A 23,318-nucleotide genomic window follows, 5' to 3' on the forward strand; every position below is an offset into this window, starting at 1 on the left:
AGATTTTCTACGGTTAGAAAATCCAAAGGACCATCCTTTACTAACCTTGTGATTCGGTCAACACCAATATGGCCAAGTCGGTAATGCCATAGGCATGTGGGACTTACTGTATCACGAGTTCTTTTCTTGGGTTTTTCGACTGATGTAATTTCGGTTAAGTTAGTTTCCAGAGAAGGATGCAGAACATAGAGACCGTTCTCCAATTCCCCGCATGCGATGAATTTGTTATTCCGTTTAACAGTAATCATATTACTAAAATAAACAGTATATCCATCAGCACACAGTTTAGAAACAGAAATCAAATTTCTTCTTAAGTTCTGTACATAAAGACAATCTTTAAGTACAGGCACTCATTCTCTAAAGACTAATTCTACAGTTCCTATTGCCGCAGTTGCAACACTTGCAGTCGTTCCCAAAAATAGTGTCACTTTGCCTTCACTCAATCTTCTGCTAACTTTGAACCCCTGCAGTGAGTTACACGCATGAGTTGAAGCCTCGGAGTCAACAAACCAGGACACAAAAGTAACTAACATATTAGATTCTATGACACAAGTTTTGACGTTACCTTTCTTAGATTCCAGGCAGGCTGGATAGTTCCTCTTCCAGTGGTCGGTCTATTTGTAGAAGTGACAGACATCATATGCCTTGTTCTTCTTATGCTTCTTGGGTTTGGCGGCTTTCTTCTGGGGCTTCTTTGCCTTTCTCTTTTTCTTACCCGATTTGTTAGCTTCAGCAAGCATAACCATAGGCTCATCCTTCTTGAGTAGATCCTCGGCCCTCTGCAACATATTGCTGAGTTCTTGGACGCTGACATTCAGCTTATTCATGTTGTAGTTCATAATGAACGCATTGAAGGAATAGGGCAAAGAATTTAGGATGGCATCCACTTGCATACCAAGGTCTAGCCCGGATCCAAGGGCTTCAAGTTCGTTAATGTAGCCCATCATCCGAAGACAATGGTCATGAACTTTCTGCCCTTTGGACATCTGCGCGGTCATGAACAGTTTCAGGACCTTCTATCGAGTAGAACGATTCTGCTCTTCATACATTGTCTTTAGATTGTCCAATATGTCATTGGCTAGTTTGATCTGATCGATCTGCCTCTGTATTGAGTTGTCTAGTGAGGCAATGACAAAGCAACGGGCTAGGGAGTTCTTATCCTCCCAATCTTGGTAGTCCCTCCTACGGGCCTCAAAAGCCCTATCACTCAGACGCTCCGGGGCAGGATTTTTCACCACCTTATCTAACTTTTCGGAAGTTAAGACCAGCATAAGATTTTTGTACTAGTCGGCATAGTTTGGGCCCTTAAGCTTGTTATCGTCTAGAAGCTTTACGAATTGATCGTTTGCCATTTTCTGATAAACAGCAAAAACGTTAGTCCACAACCTTAGTTTGATTCATGTTTCCTACATAGATATGGTTTTTAATCTATGTTCCATTCCCATTTTTTCATCTCTGAGATTTCCCTCATTTCTTAGTGACGGGGACGACGAAATGTCTCTGGAAATGTGGGAAATCACATGGGGTGCGTGAAACCAACTGTTTCAGCTACATAACCCCAACCTTTTTGTGACGGATCATATCCACTCATCGAATGAGTTTCCCTTTGGCCTCTGTCAAACAAGGTTCAGAGCCATTTTCAGGTAAACCTTTCTGTTCAGTGAGTGCTCACCCATCATATTCAGGTTATGCCAAGGTACCGTGAGAGAGTTCCCATTTTCTGGTGAAGCTTCTCCCACATCAGTCTATGATGCCCCTATCATCTTATGAAACACTCTGACAGACCCAACATCAAATTGATAGCCCAATTTTATGGTGCGTTTCCTCATTACTGAAGGACCCATCATTGTGCTAATGACGGAAGGCCTTTAGAGAGTCCATCATATGGATCTCCCTATCACATGCACTCATATTTGCTGGAGGGAACAAAATTATGCCCTAGTTCTAATTTAGGTCAAACCAGAGTGGCTCCCACTGACTTTTATAAAGTCAGATTTCTGGTGGGCCTTAATCGGCTAGGGTTTTCGAACGCATCCCTTTTCAGGGTAGTGGGCCCACCAAGTAAGGAGGGGTCATCCAATGACCTTAAGGGACACCATGGCAATGATGTGCATTCAGCCATGGTGTGCGCAAGAGCCACTAACGAATTATCATGAGCCAAGTGCTTATGGCCCATGGTCGTAGCACATCCAACATCCAAACGTCATATGTAAAGGAAGAATTGATCCAATCAATTAACTGCTGCAAAGCCCAATAAACAGCCCATTTAAAAACATAACATTAACAATTAATGTCTAATAGGTGTATGGGCTGAATCGCAGATAGCAATTCGGCCCATACATCTTTTCTCACAAGGGTAGGCTTTTGTAGTTTTAACTTTTTAAAACTGGGCTTTACAGGTGGACCGAATTAATCATTGTAATTGAACATCAGATTTGGAACTGCAAGAGGGAGAAAAATGGACTGAAAATAGTCCCCTTTGAACCCTAGATTCGGTCCAAACAGTTTTGGTCCAATCTAGTCCAAATATGTCTGAAACTGATTTTCAATTCAAGAATTAATCCATGAAAGATCTGAAATTAATAATTTTGATTTTAAGCAATCACAAATCAACTATGGATTGTTCGTACCACCTGCAAAACAAAGGTTAATCACTAGGGTTGCAGTTTCATAAACTGCAAATCGCAGAAAGCGATTTCTCCATCTACAAATTGCCAGCGCTACCTTCTTCCTTCTTCTTCAATCAAGAAAATAAAAATAACAGAAATCCTCTTTCTATTAATTAATTACATTCTTGATCAAATCCTATACATCCAGTCTAGAAAAAAAAATTATTTACAGACCGAATTGAATAAAATAAAATAAAATCAAGGAAAAAGGGTGCGCAGACCATTTGTGCCAAATCTGCACTCTGATCTCCAGGTTCGAACAACCCATTAAACAAAAAATAAATGAAGAACAGTTCTAAATAAATTTTGGATTTAATAGAAATTAATTTCAGATCAATCGCCCTTAACAAGAAATAGTTTCTTGAAATAAAGAAAACAATCTGCGCAAATCCTAGCAGAACAGCTTCTGTCCATCTGCGCAGGTTCAGATCTGATTTTATTTTGGTTCAAGATTCGAACTTGTGGCTCTGATACCACTGAAAGAATGGTAGGATCCATCTAATGGATGTCAAAAAGATTGCAGAATGGGTGGGCGAATTTCAAAAATTTTCCTACCTTCTTCCAACTGGGAATCGTATCCCTAAAATAGAATACAATATTCCATGATTCTACTTGAACCATAATTGAACCAGATCTGAACCAAAAAGAAAAGGGAGGAATTATACATGATCTAGAGAAGCAGTATCTCCCAAAGTTGGTGTTCACGCCCAAAGAGGACACCAAGATCCGCTTCTGCTGAAGATGACACAACTATATGTGGAACAGAACCAGCAGAGTGCGTCCTACACACTGGATCCTTCGCAAGAATCCTCTCGAAACTCTGAGCACCGAATCTTTTTCAGTCTTTTCTGCAAAACTGATGTCAAGAATTGATTTCTTGATTTTTTTCTTCTGCAAAGATCAAATATTACCAGAAGGAATGGCGGCAACTGGAGGAGAACTCCTGGGACGAAGATGGCTGAATTGCTTCTCTTCTCTTTGGAGTGTGAATGAAATCTAATCTCAATTCACAGGATGCTTTCTTGCTTACAACCCTTGGTTCGAAATATGATATTTTTCCCTTAGGGTTTTTCCTCTTTTCTTCTTGATTAAGAAACCTCATAATTAGGAGTTATCCCAATCCAAATCAGTATTTGGATAGGGGATGATCTTAATCCTATTTGCAAATTAAGTTAGCTTACTCCTAATCTTATCAGGAGTTTACCAGATTCAAATCTGATTTGAATTTGGTCTCCCAGAGTGGATAAGGTTAAACGCCCAATCCTTTTGCTAACATTAATCTCAGATCCGCCCCATAGATGGATGATCATATCAGCCCAGCTCGAAATGGGCTTTTGGCCCATTAAATGTTCAGTGCTTAACTAGTTTTCAATCTGTTGCCCAGTTGGGCTTCTTTGTATGGCGTGGGACCCAAGCACTGATCTATACACCAGCCAGATGGGTTCGGCCCAACCTTTATTACAAGGCCCAGCCGAATTCATTGAAAAAGCTTAGTGAACACCTGAGCCCATCACATGGATCCTATGGGCCCAACACTTACATTAAGTGGTCTCTGGGCCAAGCCATCTTATAAAAACCTAGGGACTGTGGGCAGGTGCAAGATTAGCCCATCAGGTTCTATCCTAAATGGTCTTACACTTAACCTCTCAGTCCTTAATGATCAAGCACTGCCCGACAAGAGAGGACCTCTCCCTTGGCTGCAAAGAACAGTGCCGCACTCTCTCCTCACATGGATCTCGGGAATTAAAACCATTTGCAAACATTTTGAAACCGTATATATATATATATATATATTAATTTTACAAAACAAAATTCTAACGATTGAAATCAACTACCAGTAGTTTGGTTTCCATCACAGAGAGTGCATTTTTGATCATTACCTTTGTCCGACAAAGGGGCTGATCCTGTCTCTATGATCACCCACTGAGATGAATTCTCAAACAGCACCAACATGCCCAAGTTTTAATCCCCGCTAAGGATCTCACTGATTGACATATCAAAAACAGACCGATCCGACACCTAGTGAAGTATCATAATCGAGTCTAGGGGTTAGGTGTAACTTTTCAGTTTTGTCCATTTATCTCCAAGGTCCAGGGCAATACTGAAAATCTGGTCCAGTTTAAGGATTCGAGTAATCCCATACTGCATGTGCCTTGGGTCTTACCCTGGTGGCCGAGACAGGCCATCCCAACACTTGGTGGCACACCAGTATCAGCCTTGGCAAGATAAATCTCCCTAAACTTATCCAATGGCTGTGAACATTTAAAACTAACACGAGTCTTTATAAGTGTCCAGTTTTAGGGTCTTGCACAGAATTATACCAAACAATATGAATCAAACATGCACTTTATTTATTTACACTAAATAACAAAGTGCATCAAATCGGATTGAAGCTAAGGGCATACAAAAATGTCTAACAGCTCCCACTTGCACTTAGGTCCAATCTGGTACAAGCCAGAGTCAATTGGTTAACAAAAGCAAATTCTTCCAAAACTTGGAGGATTGATATTTGGGCCTAGATTTTTGAAGTAAATAGTTCCATTTTGCCACATTGCCGTATTTTTTTTGGATTTCTTGGGCTATAGGCAATTGATTTATGAGAAATGCTTTCATCTTCCTTGGAACAATGGATTCATCATAGGGGATCGCTTGGATAAAAAATTGAATGGAAGGATTTATCTTAATGTATCAAATGTGAAAGGTAAATGATCATCCATGATCTACTTGGGGCTAAGGAACCCAAGTTCATATAACTCTTCGATACCTTAAGCTAATTTTAGTAGCTGATGGCAGAATGTTTATGGAGCAATCAACCAAGCACATGGAGTAGGTTTTAGTAACCACCTAATCTAGACCTCATCTAGATTTTTCAGTTAGTAACTTGACCAAACTCATTACTTAGAATATAGAGTCTGTCTTCAAAAAAGAGTATCATTAGAACTTAAAAGGAAAATGTCTTGCATTTAAGTTGGACTTGTTTAAGAAATAAAGAACATGCATGGCTTCATTGAAGTCTAAACATGCATGACTAGATTTAATCCCATGGGTTCTATAACATCATTTAGTTCAAGAAAAACTATAATTAAAATTAAAAATACAGTAGGTAGAAGTACTTTACTTGTTAGATTAATTATGTTGTTGGAATGTGGAAACCACGTTAATGGCATCTTATTTGTCCTATCTGACCGACAATCGTTTTAACTATGCTTTTCGATTAAACCGATTTTGATGAGAAAGAAACAAAACCGATTGAAACCTCTTGGCATAATTGGCCATTTATCAAAGTTAAAGCAAAAGAACACTTTGTGTTCCATTGGCAACAAGTGTCCAAAAGAAAAATCTGTAGCTCTCATGTTCACCCATTCTACAGTTGTTTTAACATGTATAAACCGACTTTTTCTGAGGGTGCTTTGATGTTTTGACAAGGGGTAAAAAATGGAAATATATTTTAATAACAGGGGTAAAAGTGAAAGTATGAAATTAGGGTCTTTTGATGATAACCAATGAACCATTCTCATTTTTATTAATGGAGTAAGACAAGGGGTAAAAATGGAAATATATTTTACTAATAGGGGTAAAAGTGGAAGTATGAAATCAGGGTATTTTGAGATAACCAATAAGCCATTCTCATTTTTATTAATGGGTAATAAAAATCTAGTCATGTTTTTTATATGTTTTTATCTTTTAGTACTTAAAATTTATAAGTTTTCACATCATTAAGCATTTACATTTTTTATATGTTTTTATAAATTATTAATCATTATTTTAATTTATATTAAATAACAACATATTTATTATTTTTAAAATTAAAATTTTGTTTAAAATATTAATTTGGATTTATATAAAATGAATTTTATTTCAGAAAAAATATAGAAATAAACATATTGATAAATAGATACTTTAGTAATTAAAATTATGAATTTGCATATGATATGTATCTTATAAATTTTAACTATTTTGATAACATATTTATTGTTTACAAAAATAAAAATATTGTTCACCAAACATTTGATAATTTAATATTTAGTTGATTTTTTTTGTTAATGTTAAAAAGTGAAATAGTAAAACAGAACAAATAATTGATATAAAAAAATAAAATATAATAGTTGTATATATTTTGCACCTTGAACTTAAATAGAAAATACCAAAATAATAGCTTTGTGCATGTATTAATTTATGAAATTTTATATAATGTGTTTTGAAATATTGATTGATGCATTATAAAAAAGTTTTATTTATATATTATTTGTGACTATTTTTTATATTAAATTTAATATTGTTAATCCGATTTTTTTTTTAAATGATCGATACCCATACTTTGATCCTTCCTCAAAATCAATGATTAAGGTATCGATACGATACTCCTGATACGGGGCATATCGTCTCTATATCCATGGACATGAGTACATGATACACCACAATTAGATAAGTATTCCACGAGTCATGCATATTGGGCCGTATCGCACCGTATCGGTGGATACAATCCAATACACACAGATATAGAGGTGTATCCGTGCCTAGTTTGACAAAACTGTATATTGACTACTTTTGGATTGCTTTTCATCTTTAATAAAAATTAAAAAATAGTATTATGAAAACTGAAATAAATAATTTAAGATTTAAATTGCAAAACATTTAATAAAAACTAAAAATTATAAAAATAATATATTTCATCTACCTTAGATGACTTATATATTTTATTGTACACATAATTATATGTTAAAAATGAAAACATGGTTATTGTTTGAAAAACTAGAGTTATTATATAAAATACTTAATAAATAAAATTTTCCAACAAAATTGACGAAAAGCAGAAAATTATAATTATAAAAACTGAAAAGATTAATTTAAGATTTAATTTCCCCAAAAAACAAAATAAAACTGAAAATTATAATTAATTTATTTTATCTACCTTAAATGATTTATTTTACAATTATATGTAAAATAAAAACATTATATATTAAAAATGAAAACATATTTATTATTTAAGTAAAAATATTTAATTAATAAATATTTCTAAAAATTAATAAAAATTGAAAATTATAATTATAAAAATTAAAAAAATGATAATTATTGTACGATATTTGAATATTCTAAAGTCTGGATATTGTTTATTATAATATTCCTCTAACATTTCTTTTATATGTTATTGGTAGATAATTCAGCTTTTGGTTGAGTGAGTCTTAGTTTCAATGAATCTGGCCCAAGTTCTAATTCGGTCTTTTGCATAGGTAGGCGGTAGCAAATTGAAACTGTTTTTGAGATCATCCGGTCCGGTCTTTTCGTTTTTTTAACTGGCAAAGAGGCAAAACCCTAACAGGACTGGTAACAGGTTAATCTAAAAATGGCGTTTCAGCAGCTTGGGAGGACGAAGAACGTGGCAAAGCGTTCAAAGAAGTACTTAGAGAACGCACTGAATGAGACATTGTTCAAAGAGGGGAGTTCAGATGAGAGTGTTCGAACGGAGCTAAATAAGTTCCTCAAAAGTTCCAAGAGAGTCTACAAATGGGAGGTCGGCGTCACCCTCAGGAAGCTTCGGCAGCGCGGCAGGTTCTACCCTGCCTTAAAGGTAAAAGCCCAGAAACAAAATGAGCACCTAGTTTTGAAATCGGAGCCTGCTAGTTCAAACTCAATTCTGCAATTAATATGAATTCTTTTTGTTGCCCTACACCTACAGCTTTCAGAATCCATGGTCAAAAGGGGGATGAACATGACGGCCAGCGACCAAGCTATCCATCTTGATCTTATTGCAAAATCCCGTGGCATTGCTGCTGCAGAAAATTATTTCATGGATCTCCCTGAAGCATCAAAAACCCACCTATGTTATGGTGCCCTTCTCAACTGTTACTGCAAAGAACTAATGACAGAAAAGGCAGAAGCTCTCATGGAAAAGATGAAGGAACTGAGATTTGCTTCAAGCTCCATGGCTTACAACAGCTTGATGACTCTCTACTCAAAAAATGGCCAGTTTGACAAAATCCCAGCTATTATACAGGAGATGAAGGCGAGTGACATCAAGCCAGATACTTGTACATACAATATCTGGATGAGGGCTCTTGCTGCTGTCAATGACATCTCTGGGGTTGAGAGGGTCATGGAGGAGATGAAGAGGGATGGTCGAGTCACTGGAGATTGGACAACATACAGCAATTTAGCTTCAATTTATGTTGAATCTGGCTTATATGACAAGGCAGAAAAGGCACTGAAGGAGTTGGAGAAGAGGAATGCCTGCAAGGATCTGTCTGCTTTTCAGTTTCTGATCACATTGTATGGGCGAACAGGAAATGTGATCGAACTCTATCGGGTATGGCGGTCTTTGAGGCTTGCTTTTCCCAAAACAGCAAACATAAGTTATCTAAACATGATTCAAGCACTGGTGAAATTGAAAGATTTGCCAGGGGCTGAGAAATGCTTTAAAGAGTGGGAATCTGGGTGCTCAACCTATGACATCCGAATCGCGAATGTCCTGATAGGAGCCTATGCTAAAGAGGGTATGCTAGAGAAGGCAGAAGAAGTCAAGCAACGATCTCAGAGGAGAGGGAGCAAGCCTAATGCCAAGACATGGGAGATTTTTATGGATTATTATTTGAAGAATGGGGAGATGAAACTGGCAGTTGACTGTGTTGCAAATGCAATTTCTACGGGGAGGGGAGATGGGGGGAAATGGTCCCCTTCATCAGAAGTTGTTCAGTCTTTGATGACACATTTTGAGCAAGAGAGTGATGTTGAGGGTGCAGAAGGCTTTATGGAGACGTTAAAGAAGGCTGATGTTAACATTGGAGCTGAGGTGTTTGAATCATTGATACAGATGTATGCAGCCAGTGGGAAGACAAGTGCATCAATGCGTCATCGGTTGAAGATGGAGAAGGTAGAGCTGGGTGAGGCAGCTGAGAAGTTGCTTAACGTAATCTGTGTGGATTGATTGAGTTTGTCTCAAGAGTGTAAGCTCATCATTTTCTTGTTTTTTTTTTTCCAATTTCTGGAATTGATGAGGATGGTTTTGAAATTTTTTGTTTGGGAATTGGGATTATCTTCCATCCTTTGCTTTCTTTTGATAATAAAATTGTAGGCTTAGTTTCTGTTGTCTAATGATCCATTTCCATTGTAAATGGAAAAATTATTTATATATTGGCTGTTGGTAATGGGTACTGTATATTTGGTGCAAAAGTTATGGCATTGGCATCAAACACGAGAAGCCCTTCAGAATTTTATGGTTGATTCCTTCCCCAACTAAGCAACCCTCAAATTGAACGCTTTTGAAGGTGTTGCTCCTGTCAAAAACAAGGTTGGCATTTGGATCAAAGTCTATAAGTCTATTAGTATTACATCCCAGACCATCCATGTAATAAAAATTTCTCATTTGCTGGATCTTAAGTTGAACATCTATTGACTAAGCTTGAGCCTTGAGTGTTGATTAAATAATATTGATGTTCATGGATCAAAGATGGTTTGAGATTCTTTTGATGCTTTGAAGGATTAACTAAAGTTAATTATTTGAGACTTGAGAGGACAGCCATTCAAATTCCAAATCCAAGGAAAGGCGATGGGATTGGGCTGTCTTGGGCCTGGGCCCTCACTCCATAAATGCTGACCATTTGTGTCTCATATTTACAGGATTTAATTGTAAGCTCATTTAAGAGGGTCCGTACTCTGAAATCGCCTAATAATTTTTTTTTAACCCCAAACTTTACTCCAGGTGGGAGGGGCAGCCACCTTGAGATTTTATTAACCATTATCACAAAGGAAGAAAAGAGATTATGGGGGAGGACCTAGCCTGCCTTGCCCCTAACCCAAAAAGTTCTTTCTTAAACTCAATCCATCCCCATATAAAGAATAAACAAGAACAAGAAACACACCACTACAGCAAAAGGAGTTTTTAGCAGCAGTTCAAGAAGTGGCTAAAGGAGGGCTGCCGCTAATAAGAATAGCCTATAGTGGCAGTCAATTAAAACTGCCGCTAAAGACAGGGAGCCGCGAAAAATGTATTAGGGCCTTATTTCCTCCCTGCGTAAACCCTTTACTCACATTCCTCCTCTTCCTGCCCTTTCCGTGTCTCCTCTCTCTCTCTCTGATTTCCCCTGATTGTTGGTTTTTATTGCCCTCCACCGGACGGCACCGATTGGCGACGTTGATGTTAGCGGCATGGGTTCTGGCTAGGCTACGCTAATCTCCTCTCACCCATCCATATAGCATACCAAGGTAAAAATCTCTCCCTATTTTGTATGTTTTGGTGTTTTTGGTCTCCAAATTTCTTCTAGGTACCTTTGCTGAGAAAAATCTTAAGGCTCATTGTTGTCATCTTCTGTCCTGTTCTGCCATCATACCTAGTAGGTTTAGCAGCATGAATCCAGTTCCTCCATTTTGCTTTACATTAATCAATTATGGTTTCTGGCTCCATTTTGTTCTTTGATGTTCTAGATTATATTCATTTTTGAGCATTATATCGCCTTTTTTTTTGAAAATAGCAAGTTGGCAACTTGGATGTTTTATTTCTATGGAAGCCCATTAGGAGTTAGTTCAATGATTTAGTTAGACTTCAGAATGAACCAATACGACAATGATGAGGGAAAAGCAAGTGAAATAGTTTGAAGTACATAAAAGGACATCTACTACACCAAGGAGCACTATGATAAGCATGTAGAGACACCTGTGTGTCTGATCTAGTGAGAGACAACACCTGATGACTCTCAGTTTAATTGTGAATATAGCCCTTGAAAAGGTAAAAAAGTGATACAAGAAGATTCTTATAGCACACTCTAGATAGTAACCCAAAAAGAAACCACATGGTTAGGTTAAGGCTTTGATGAATTGATTAACAGTCTGAATGCATTGGATATTATTATTATTATTATTATTATTATTATTTTGCTTACAACTCAACAAATATAATTGCTTACCAGTAATGCAACAGTCATTTCAATCATGATAAAAAGACTTCAAATTTTCAACTCGTAAGCCTCAGGCTTTCAGGAAACTTATAGGAAATGGGTTCAGTGATTTCTATGCAGATAAGGAGAAAAGCAATTAAAAGGATGGGCTGCAGGCCTGCAGTGTTTGATATCAGTGGTTGTGCGTGAAGACTGATTATCAATGAATTTGCATCACTGTGTATACTAGTTCTTCTTACCTAATTAAAAACATATGAGCATAAAATAAAAGAAAATAAAAACTTGATTAGGAATAATTCATAATCGCCTCTCCATGTAGTGCTGCTCCATTTCCCCCTGAATGCTGGTAACAACACACCATAGATGACATTACCCCCTCTAGGGATAACTATGCTTGCTTTTTTGCTATCAATACACCCACCATTAACCACTCCAGTGGTACTGCAAGATTCAATTTCATATTCTACCTGTGCAAGGAATCACTGGATATTGAGAATGACATGATTAACATTAATTAAGAAAGGGCAATCCCCAAAACATGCATATTAATTCAGTAGATCTGTGAAGTAGAGTGCCTATGTTGCATAGAATTCTTTCTAAAGTTGCAAATAGTCATTACCAGTGTTTGTTTGACCTTGATGCAAACATTTAAATATATGTACTCATAGCTAAATGCATTTTGCAGATCAATTGGAAGGTTTTCTTTACCATTAGAATTTCCAAAGCTTGCATATTTCATTTGTCATAAGTGGATTAATTGCTAGAAGCAGTCCTAGTTAGCACTATGAAGATCTTTCCAAGATGAGATTAGGATGAAATGCTATCAATTCCCCATCAGTCTTAGTTACCTTGCATTTTGTTTGGTCATAGCAACAGTACAGTCCTCCAGTATAATCTGGCCTCAAAGGCTGGCCAAATTCATCATCTGTAACATTATAAAGATTGCACCTGCACTTTGTGCATCCCAATTGGTCCACCACATTTCGTGTATCAATTGCATGGACATTAAGCAGCCATCTCTCCTCATATCCATCAGGAATTTCTGCTGGATTCCCGACTTCTATTCCATAAGGATCTGGGACATAATGTGGCAGTTTTGCGTGTTTCAGATTCAAGGCCAAAATACTGCCTAGGAAATTCCCTTGGCATACTCCACTGTTTCTCACTATAAAATCTTTTGATTGGTGAAGCTCATGATAACTTGGGATCTTAGAAATTTTGACATCCTTAGGGACATAGTGATGGAGATAAGTTTCATGAAGAGGAATAGGATTCCCTGCTTCATCAACAACGTCAACATTGAATTCTTTAAGAGCAATGTGACGTCTTAGAAAGTCAATGTTGTAATAGTACTTGTTTGCCACTGTTCCTGGTCCCAGCACAAATTCTGGAGAGAGAACAGAAGATTTCACCCTATTTTCATTTCTAGTAAGGTCACGAGATTATGTGAAGAGTTTACTGTCCAAAACAATAACAGTATGGATAGTAAAACAGCCACAACTGAGGAGAATTTAGCATTTTTCCTATAAATGTCAACATATCAGGTTAATACTCTGTTTAAATTTAAGTATGACGTACAAGACATCAAATGTCTCAAAGAAGTCTGATAGAGAGAGAGTTTCTTCTGCAAACACTGTTTGAACTTTGAATTGGAAATAGATAGGAAGTCAACTGATTTTATCAAATATAAATAAAACATGATCCTAAAAAATTGATTTTTTAATATTGCAATTTGCAAAAAATGATATTTTACTTAGTTTTTAATCAAAGGCTCTATAACGATGTATAAAAGTTCAGTGAAAACATAAAAATTAAGGATAAAATCAACGGGGGGAATATGGTTCATAACACTGTTTATTTGACAAAGTCTTCGGAAAAAGTTCCGTCACTTCAAGCCATGACCACTTTTTTAGAAGACAGAACTATAGGGAATTACGTAAAGCACATGGATCATCTTCGAACTCATTGATTAAAATAAATAGGTTAAGAGGAAATGTTAGCAATACCTTCCTCGTTACTCACCAATGAAGTATCAAAGAAAAAGGCAGAAATAAAAGATAAAGTACAAAGTCTATAAGTTAGTGTAGTAGTACTAATTACTGAATGGAGCTTTTCTTGCTAGTTTGCTTGCTTTGTGACAGTAGAACAGAACAGAGAGATTATCTTTTTCAGTTTTCAGTAACTGAAACTCAAAACTGAAAAATTATAAGAAAAGATACAACAGAGAAAGATCAAAGACAGATGAATGGCACATGCCAAAATTTCCCCTTTCTGTGAGGCCTTTGACCCTCCAGCTTTTCACAAAGTTTCATACTAGTTCCTGACCTTATTCCATACCTCAGAAGAGAAGCTGCAGTGTAGTAACAAATGATTGACTGATTCATTATGCTCCTGACAAAGAGCACAAATGGATGTCTCCAACAGCATACTTTTTCCTCACCAAATTATCCCTGGTTAAAATCCTGTTCAGATAGGCAGTCCACACAAAAAATGCTACCTCTACGGGTGCACTCTTACGCCACATGATGTAACACTAACAATGATGTGGCACAAATTATATTCGTACAAAGTTAGAAGTAGTTCCCTTGGTTTGCATATGCTTTATTTTCAAGGTTTATTTACTTCTATATTTTAAGACTTCAATGTTTTTTATTTTTTGGTAAGGCTTCAATGTGTTTGCTTAAATTTGGCCTTTCCCACCATTTTTTCACATCTCTCTCTCTCACACATAGACACTCACTCTCTTTCTTCTATCTCTGTATTGCTTCCTCTCTGTCTAAGCAATGTTATGTGTGGATTCCACGTGCCATGGCATTGTCAGGACAAAGTGTTTCATCTTAAGAGTCCATTAATGATGGAGAAGAACAAAAAGAACACAATTTCCTGTTCTTGGAGACATGTTTACTTTGCCATTTAGAATGCGTTAACTGTTGAACAAGGAATCAACCATTACAGCTTCTTTAAGTGTATGCTTTGTTGATTGCAAGAGTAGAATATGATTAGGGAACTCCGTTTCTTAAGCATAGGTAGGACTGTAGGGGTTTTTGTTTCGTAAGTTTTATTAGAAATTAGATGCCTAACTCTATTCATCGTATTTATAGTCTATATTATGTTTCCTTTCAAAGGATAGTTCTTTGGTTCCAGATGGCAAGGATCATCATTGGATAATGGCCTTTTATTTGTATTTCCTTTCAAGTTCCATCTTGTATTGAACCCTCTGTATACCACTGATCTGGATCATTCTGCCAAGTCTTATTATGAGGATGTCCTAATTAAAATGGCCATGACAGATCCTCGTTCCTATGGCTAGTCTAAAAATTTATGGCTTGGTTAGAAATGAAGATCATGGACAATGTAAGTAGGAAAACAAACCATAAGCTGAGGACTAACATGCCCAACGAAATTAGAATTACAATTTCTTCATTCAAGCTACCAATTTCTAAAACTAATAAATACAAACCAACATAAATACAGACCAACACCTCCCGACAAACTTCACAAACAACCATGATCACTTGCAATCATCAGAGGTTCTAACACTTGGTATTGTGATATAAAGAGTAGCAGTATATGATTAACAATAAATTGATGGATTATAACTTTATGAATAATAATCTGGATTTCATGCAATGAAAGTCAGCTTATTCCCAAATATTGTATGACTCCTCTTTTCTCAAATAAGCCAACCGAAAGTTGAGGAAAAGTAGCTTTCTTCACCAAAATGGGGGAAAGGTAGCTTTCAACATGGTGGTTTCCATCAGTAAAATGACTCTTCTTCCATTGCTTCTTCTTCATAACAGGTGAGGCTTGAATAATAGATGAATGGCTGGTTCCTATATTTCTTTCTTTTTTATCATGTTTTTTGAGTGTATTTTTAACAGGTGAAAATCTGGCATAGCCCATTTTTAAGGGGAGACTTTGCAGGATTTTTTCTACTTGTGGACATATTTCCTGTGATGGCATTACCACAGCATGATTTTAATGCAAGGCATAAAGCTAAGAAAAGATTAGGCACAACCATGCTTTTCCATGGATCTTTAAAGACCTTCAAGTAGCTTTCATGATGGACCAGCAACCAGGTTTACACAAATCCATGTGAACCAAGCTGAAGAGATCTCTGAGTTGATCTGAAGTGCATAAAATTGAGATCGGAGATATCTCCCCATGAAACCTGTGCCCACACCGTTCTAACAGCCTTTTGCAACCTTGTATTGGGAATATCTCCCCATGAAATAAAGCACATAAGTACGGAGATATTCTCAATGCAAGGCAGTAAAGGCTGCTCGAACGGGCTTTGCCCTGACTGAAGCCGAACTCCATAAAATTGGGCATGCTCCAGCTAGCCCAATCACCTAGCTATCATGAGTACCAATTAATGGCCCAAGTCCTACCTCAAACCATTACCCACCAAAAATGAAGGGGAGAATGACTGATCAGCCCAGTCGAGAATTCTTAGCCCCACCGTGCAGGGGGGATGAATCCTGACTGTGGATTGATGGAAAATCCACAGACAGGATGCGGTTTATAGCGGGGGAGGGGTTATACTAGTAGACTATGGGGGGCTGTAATTTCAGAATTCTGCATTGGGCTGCAGTAGAAGTTAATATCTGAGGATTGTGTTCAGGTGACCAGATCTGAAATCTCAGTGAGAATACTAATGTGCAGAGTCGCTTGAGTTCGGTTTCTGTCAGGGCAAATCGGTGCTTGCACTGTTTGAGCAGCCCCTTGCAACCTTGCATCGGAAATATCTTCCATGAAATAAATCATAAAGTACGGAGATATTCCCAATGTAAGGCTGTAAAGGCTGTTGGAATGGGCTTTGCCTGACGGAAGCTGGACTCGAGTCACTTCCCATCTCACGTTTTTCCTATAAACAGATAAAAATGCCACATGTATCACATATAGATTGTTTGAAAACACCAAGCATCAAGAGGAATGCCAGTTGGCAAAATCCAAGCCAGCTTCGAAAATCTGTCACTTCTGATGCATCCTGCCACTGTTTTGTTGGCAAAAGATCTCAATTCCCTCAAAGCCTAAAATTAGTCTTTACAGTGTACTGCCTTAAAACAAAGTCCCAACTAAACTGTAAAATCCTTGCTGTTAAACCATTAAAATATCCATCAAAGAGCTACTAAGACCCACAGAAAATTGAGAGCCCTTCTCCAATCCTAAAAAAGAAAAAATTGTGGACAGCAACAATGTCTAAATATTTTTGGAGCATTATCTTTCTTGCAGTCTGTTGGGGCATTGTGGGAGAATAGAATTTTTTATGGGAAGAAACGAGGCTGCAAGATACTATGTGTCCTGGAGCATTATCTTTTATGCACCTTGGAGATAATCTGCATGGTAAATATTCATACAAAAGATTCAAATAAAAACCTCAGATAATATTTCCCAACAAATCACTTATTAGGGTATGGTAGATTTTCAACAACTAATCAGATAAAATAGAGAACTGCAGAGTAGATAACACTAGGAGAAGAAGTCATACCTCAATGCTAGAATCTGATGACTTAGAACCGCAACCATAGAAAGTTGTCTAAGGAGCTTATTTGCAAGGTAACCGTGGATACTGTTAACTGTGTTAGTTCTGCCCAGAATTAGCTCGCAACTTAATACATGCATCAACCAAAGTCTTGATTGATACAAGATTTGAGGTAGAAAGTAGAAACCTTGATCTTAGAACATATTAAATTAAACCATCACCGCCCCCACCAATTGAAAGAATCTTCAGCTTCGGAGCAGAAATATACAGGACCCCAGACCTCCTAATGTCACAACATATCATTACCGAACTTTCTAAGGGCTGGACAGTTGGAAAAGAACTCATCTGCTGACTTTCCATCCAAAAATATAACTGATATGAGATTCATGATCTTAAGACTAGGAAGAAAAATTGAAGTTGGAAGGAAGAGAACAGAGTCATCCAAATCCTGTGTAAACACTGCCAGCGATTCACATGTAAAAAGGCTGTAGGGAAGCTTGAATTCACATGTAAAAGTTCTTTTCACTTTACGATCCATGTATCAACACGGGATGCATCATGGTTACCACAAGGAAGACGGATTCTATATAAATTAAGCCAATTGTGGAGAAGAAGCACCTTATCTACTGAATCCATATATTTTAAATCTTCATTGATTCCATCATCATTAAGCAGATCATCATCAAAATCCAGAATGGAAACATAGGACCACAATATGATTGACGCAAGGAAACATAGGACCACAGCATATCTAGCGCAATAAAGGAGAGAATGTGATGAAGAATTGATTCAAGCAGATCAATTATTCGCTCACCTGCATTCCCTCTATCAGATAGCTTCTGCTTTTCAACTTCTGACTTATGTTGTTCATCAAATTTCATGACTTTGTTAATAATTCTAGAAGATGAAAATGCCCAAAAGATTTCCTGGTTGTAGTTGAAAGGAGTTACAGTAGATATGCTTCTACCTGAGGAAACAGCAATGTTTTAAAAACCGACTCAGGGGCTGAATCATTTTTGCCTCGGGGTCGCAGGTCACCAGTTCGACCATTCAGGTTGAATGGGTCATGTATTTAAGGGATATATATATATATATATATATATATATATATATATATATATATATATATGTATGTGTATAAATATATATTTTATCAATAAATAATGTATAATTATGTTTTAGATATGTTATATGTATTTTTATATTTAATTTATGTTTTTTAATTTCGTATTTAATTTTTTATTTATAAAATATTAAAAATTATAATTTGAGGCCAATGACCAGGTTGTAAAAATTTGCATGCATTTGAATGTGCAACCTGCGACCCGATGACCGGGTTGATTGGGCCAACAGTTAAACCGACAGGATTGAATAGTTCTTGACCAAGTCAATAGTTTTTGACCGCCTGACAGATTTTAATTGAACCGAACCTAAAATCCTGAATGAATGACAGTTCCAATGGTTCAACTGATCGGGTCAATAATGGTTGAAAGCATTGGTAAACAAAGTCAATACCTATGGAAGAAAGAAAAAAAAGAATAGAAAAAATTTGTCTAATCCATTAGAATGTTCATTAATTACATGTCTGGATTCAATACTTTTTTTTTTTCTGTATGAAAGCTTAAAATATGATTCACCATACCCATACTACTAGCATCTAATTTACTGTTTTCTTTGCCCTTCTACCACGTACGTTTCTTGTAAAGTTAAATCCAGGGAATAGAACTCAACCCAAAGTCTCTCCAGAAACTACACTAGAAAAGGAAAAAGAGAATCAAATACAATTCAAACCTTTCCCAGTTCTCGTACCTAACAACCCTATGATCCATCTCATTGAGTTGTTCCATTGCAGAACCAAGGTAAGAGCTTCTATACCAAGGTTTGATATATGGTTTCAGTTTCGGTTTTGGTTTTTAGAATTAAAAATTTAGTTAACCAAAAAAACTGAATTAATCAAATTTTCATTATATAACATGTAATATAATATATAATATTTTATATATTTATATATTATATATACATTATATAATATATTATAACGAAATTTAGCTTTATAATATATATTACACGTTATACTATATAATATTTTATATATGTTTATGCAATTCGATTTTAACCAAAATAATTGAAAGTCGAACAAAAAATTTCAGTTTTTTGTAATTTGGTTTCGGTTCGACTTTCATTTTTTTTATTTTGATTTTTAAAATTTTGATTTATTCGATTCGATTTTTAATCGAACAAACCAAATGTTCATTCCTTGTCAAGCGCACAACATTCGGTACCAAAGCCTACTACTACATCTCAAGTTTGAATCATAGAGAGGGGTACCTAGAGTAGAGTGAAAGCTGTCATGAAAAAAACTACCTAGAGCAGAGTGGAAACCATCCCAAAGGGAAAGGGCTACCTATCGCAAGATTTTGAGTCGTCATGGAAATGGCTACCTACCACCAAAGTGAGAGCTGTCATGAAGAGGGCTACCTACTGTTAAAGTGAGAGCTGCCTAGAGTGAATCTGATTCCCGTAATTGATGCGTGATGGTATGTTATGATCCTAAATGGTTAAAGTGCTTGGCTTGATGCATTCCATGAATCTTAAGGCTTTTGGCACATGACATTTTTGCATTGACTATTATGCCTTAAATAAGACTACGGTTTGTGATCAACTCCCAATTCCTGTGATTGATGAACTGTTAGATGAGTTTGGCATGGCTAAGATCAACTCCCAATTCGCGGGTAAGGTACCATCAAAGTAGGGTACATGCTCAAGATGTGTATAAGACGACATTTAGAATTCATGAAGGGCATTATGAATTTTGATGATGCCTTTTGGACTCACTAATGCCCCGGTCTATGTTCAATCCTTAATGAAGTAAGTTTTCATCCGTATTTGCGGCATTTCATTCTGGTATGTTTTTGACAACATCGTAGTCTACAGAACAGATTGGGATTCTAATGTGCAACATTTATGCACTACTCTTGATGGTCTCAGAGAAAATCAACTATATTCTAAGAGGTCAAAATATGACTGGGCAAACTCAAATTCACTACTTGGGTCACATTGTTATAGAAGGCACCGTGAGAGCAAATCCAGACAAGATAAAATGCATGTTACAGTTGCCCAAGATCTTAGGCCTTACCAGGTATTACTGGCATTTCATTAATGAGTATAGTGCTAGGGCAACCCCATTGATAAAATTGCTTAAAAAGAATGCTTTTAATTGGTTAGAAGAAGCAGAACAAACTTTCGCAATACTAAAGCAAGATCTCACTACTCCAATGTTGTCTCTGTCGGATTTATCCAAACCTTTTGTGGTGGAATTTGATGCATCCGGATTCGGGAAAGGGTATAGGGGCGGTATTGTTACAAGAAGAAAAGCCCATAGCTTATTTCAGTAAAGTTCTTTTGCCCACTTGCCCAGAGCAAATCCACCTATGAAAAGGAGTTGATGGCAGTGGTTCTGGCTATGCAAAAGTGGAGAGGATATTTGTTGGGTCGAGCTTTTACCATTTGTACCCATCAACGAAGTTTGAGGTATTTAGTAGAACAACCTGTTCTAATTTCCAAATGAGGTACAACAAAAATGAGTAAATAGATTGTTGGGCTTTGACTTCACAATAGAATACAAAACAAGCCCATCCAACTTAGTTGTTGATGCCTTGTCAAGATAGCATGAATTCCTTCAGTTGTTGATTCCTGTCCTCTTGGAGCTTTTTCATGCTTCTCTAATGGGGGGAGATTGAAGCATTTTACCGACTTACCGTCGTGTATCGTCCCATTTTTACTAGTTGGGAATGAAGAAGTAGATTTGTGACTATTTTGCCACTTGTGCAATATGAAAATTAGTCCTCACAGCTAGACTCTTACAGCCCATAGCATACCTCTCCCTGAGCAAGTGTGGAATGAGGCAACTATGGATTTCATTACCGGTCTTCCCCCTTCCAGAGGTAAGACAATCATGGTTGTTTCTGTGGATCGACTGTCCAAATATACACATTTTGCACCACTAGCCCATCCATATACCACAGCACAAGTGCCCAATATTTCCATATGAAAAGGGATCCACTACTATTGCAGAGGTGGATGCACACATGATGGACAGATACACAGTCCTTAAGGACTTAAAGGCCCAATGGCAAATGAAGGCTCAATATGACAAGAAACACCGAGATGTCTAATTTGAGGTGGGGAAGTAGGTTTACTTGAATTTGAGGCCTTACCAGCAAGGTAGCTTGGCTAAATGGTCCTTCCAAAAGCTAGATCCTAGATCTTATGGCCCATTTTGTGTTGTAGCAAGAGTGGTTAAGGTGGCTTACACGTTAGACCTTCCTAGCTCTTCCAAAATACCCCCACATTTCATGTGTCTCTATTGAAGAAACATTTGGGACCTGTATGCTCTGATTCAGCTGGTTTACTAGAATTTTTTTTTGAGGATGGGGCTTTGTAACTTGATCTAGATCATATTGCTTATTCCAGGTGGATCAGAGAGGTAATAAGACAGTTCAACAAGCTTTGGTGGTCTGGAAACACCTACTACTTGGAGATGCACCATGGGAAGACAACTCTCATCTACAACAACGTTACCCAAACATTAACCTTGAGAACAAGGTTGTTTTAAAGGGGTGAGCAGTTGATGGAACTATTGTTAAGAACAAAAATGTGAAGGGCCCAATGAGACCCATTAAACAAGTGTACATCAGGGGACCTTACAAAATGGCCCAATATTCACTGATGATGTAACTGACATATATAAATAGCCCATATTGTAATAAGAAAGTCATCGAGCCATTTTTCAAATCTCTCTATGGTTTCATGAGGCAGTCTCTCTCTCTCTCTCTCCTATAGTGAGTGGGTTCTCATCAATATTCAGGTATTTTTTCATGTGATCTTTGGCGGAGGGATATCAGAGAACATCCTAGCATCATCTCCCCACAAATGCTGCAACATCATTTCTCTACTAACCTTTACATTATCTTCCTCATCATGGGTGTGATAGATAATAAACTAAAATCATAAAGGACCTAAACATCCACAAGTGGCTGCTACTATTCATCAAAAGGTGAAAAACAAAATATTCCCAACGGACCGACACAATTGCTCTAGATAAACAAGAGATAAAAGGAGATTTATAGACCCCACTACCTGTTTTGCACAAAGGTGAATATTTAAAGAGACAAAGTCCAATTCTTTTTCTTGTAGCAAGTCTCTCAACAAAAGGGCTTGACTTTAGGGGGGGGGAGGGGAGAGAAAAGTGTTTGGGACTAACTAAAACCCAATTGATTGCAAAATTGCATAAGTTACTCACAATATTGTCAACTGCTAGGACATGGAGGAAAGATGAGTATGAGAAAAAAAAATCTAATAATCACAAAAAATTATATTATAGTATTTTATTTTATTAGTTGTTACAAATTTCTAATAACAACAACAACAAATAATATACTAGGTTGTGATTGAAGTTTTAGGACTGTCCTTTATCATATATAATGTCACCATTCCAAATGTACTTTGGAACACTTTTACCATTTCTAGCCATGCATAAAAAGGAAATTTTGTCTAGTTATCTAACAAGAAACACATATGCAAGTCATTGGATTATAGTTTCAAGTGACTCTCTTGTCTTATATTATATAGCATACCATTGCCACTGTCCTTGGGTTGAAAATGTAATTAAATGGAGAGGGTTGTAGTGCAACCCTGAACTTTGCCAATTTGATCTGCCCTCTGCAAAAATTCACATCAATAGTAAAGAAATTCACTAGTCTAGAGCATGTAAATTACAAGATGGAAGCATGATATATTACCCATATAGAAGAGGACAACAGACTTTCAAGTTTACTTGAGGAAGTTGGAAACGGGCATGTAACTCTCAAAAGTTAGGTAAGGAGAGTGGCTTACTAGTGTCTAATATTTTCCAAATGAATTATTTAAAGTATATCTATTTGTACAATGGGCATTGCATGGGTGTTAGGTGTGAACATGTGGCAAGGTCATGGGAATTGTTGGACCAAAACATCCAATTCTTACCCTAGGTGTACATGTCTGTAAATACAAAGTTTTTCATTTCCTACATTTCTTTTCTATTTAATAAGCAAACCACAAATCTTGCAAGAGTCAAACCTAAAGTAGTGTTCTTTGGAGAAGACTTAATCTGGATTGCTATGTCTCAACTAGCACCAGCCTTCTACTCAACTTTAGCTGGTACTAGTTTCAAGATCCTCTTGTCCTAGTTGAATCCTAGAATTCAAGTAATCTATAGTTCAGTCCATGGGTTGAAGC

At 36.9% G+C, this 23,318-nt stretch overlaps 1 protein-coding gene, 1 long non-coding RNA gene and 1 pseudogene across 2 annotated transcripts; 1 reads left to right on the forward strand and 2 right to left on the reverse strand.

Annotated features, from left to right (window-relative positions):
- The first annotated feature begins 7,835 nt into the window (after nt 1-7,835).
- Nucleotides 7,836-9,758, forward strand: LOC148874839 (Tetratricopeptide repeat (TPR)-like superfamily protein). The gene is made up of 2 exons (XM_088963788.1): nt 7,836-8,238; nt 8,347-9,758. The coding sequence occupies exons 1-2, from the start codon at nt 8,014-8,016 to the stop codon at nt 9,589-9,591; spliced, it is 1,470 nt and encodes a 489-aa protein (XP_088819914.1). The 5' UTR covers nt 7,836-8,013; the 3' UTR covers nt 9,592-9,758.
- A 1,862-nt stretch (nt 9,759-11,620) lies between these two features.
- LOC148874840 (uncharacterized) lies at nt 11,621-13,941 on the reverse strand (annotated as a pseudogene).
- A 2,600-nt stretch (nt 13,942-16,541) lies between these two features.
- On the reverse strand, nt 16,542-17,510 carry LOC148874841 (uncharacterized). Its single transcript, XR_016105420.1, has 2 exons — nt 17,049-17,510; nt 16,542-16,896 (listed from the first exon to the last, which is right to left on the reverse strand). It is a non-coding gene; the product is annotated as an uncharacterized LOC148874841 (long non-coding RNA).
- Between the last annotated feature and the right edge of the window lie 5,808 nt (nt 17,511-23,318).

The sequence above is a fragment of the Nelumbo lutea genome, chromosome 1, assembly GCF_056320005.1.
Source record: "Nelumbo lutea isolate HS-2025 chromosome 1, American lotus-T2T, whole genome shotgun sequence".
In the NCBI taxonomy this organism is placed as follows: Eukaryota; Viridiplantae; Streptophyta; class Magnoliopsida; order Proteales; family Nelumbonaceae; genus Nelumbo; species Nelumbo lutea.

Bases quoted from the DNA above. Each gene is read 5' to 3' on its own strand.
- LOC148874839 (XM_088963788.1), top strand. From the start codon at position 8,014: ATGGCGTTTCAGCAGCTTGGGAGGACGAAGAACGTGGCAAAGCGTTCA. The intron at 8,239-8,346 runs GTAAAAGCCCAG...CTACACCTACAG, and splicing joins GGTTCTACCCTGCCTTAAAG to CTTTCAGAATCCATGGTCAA.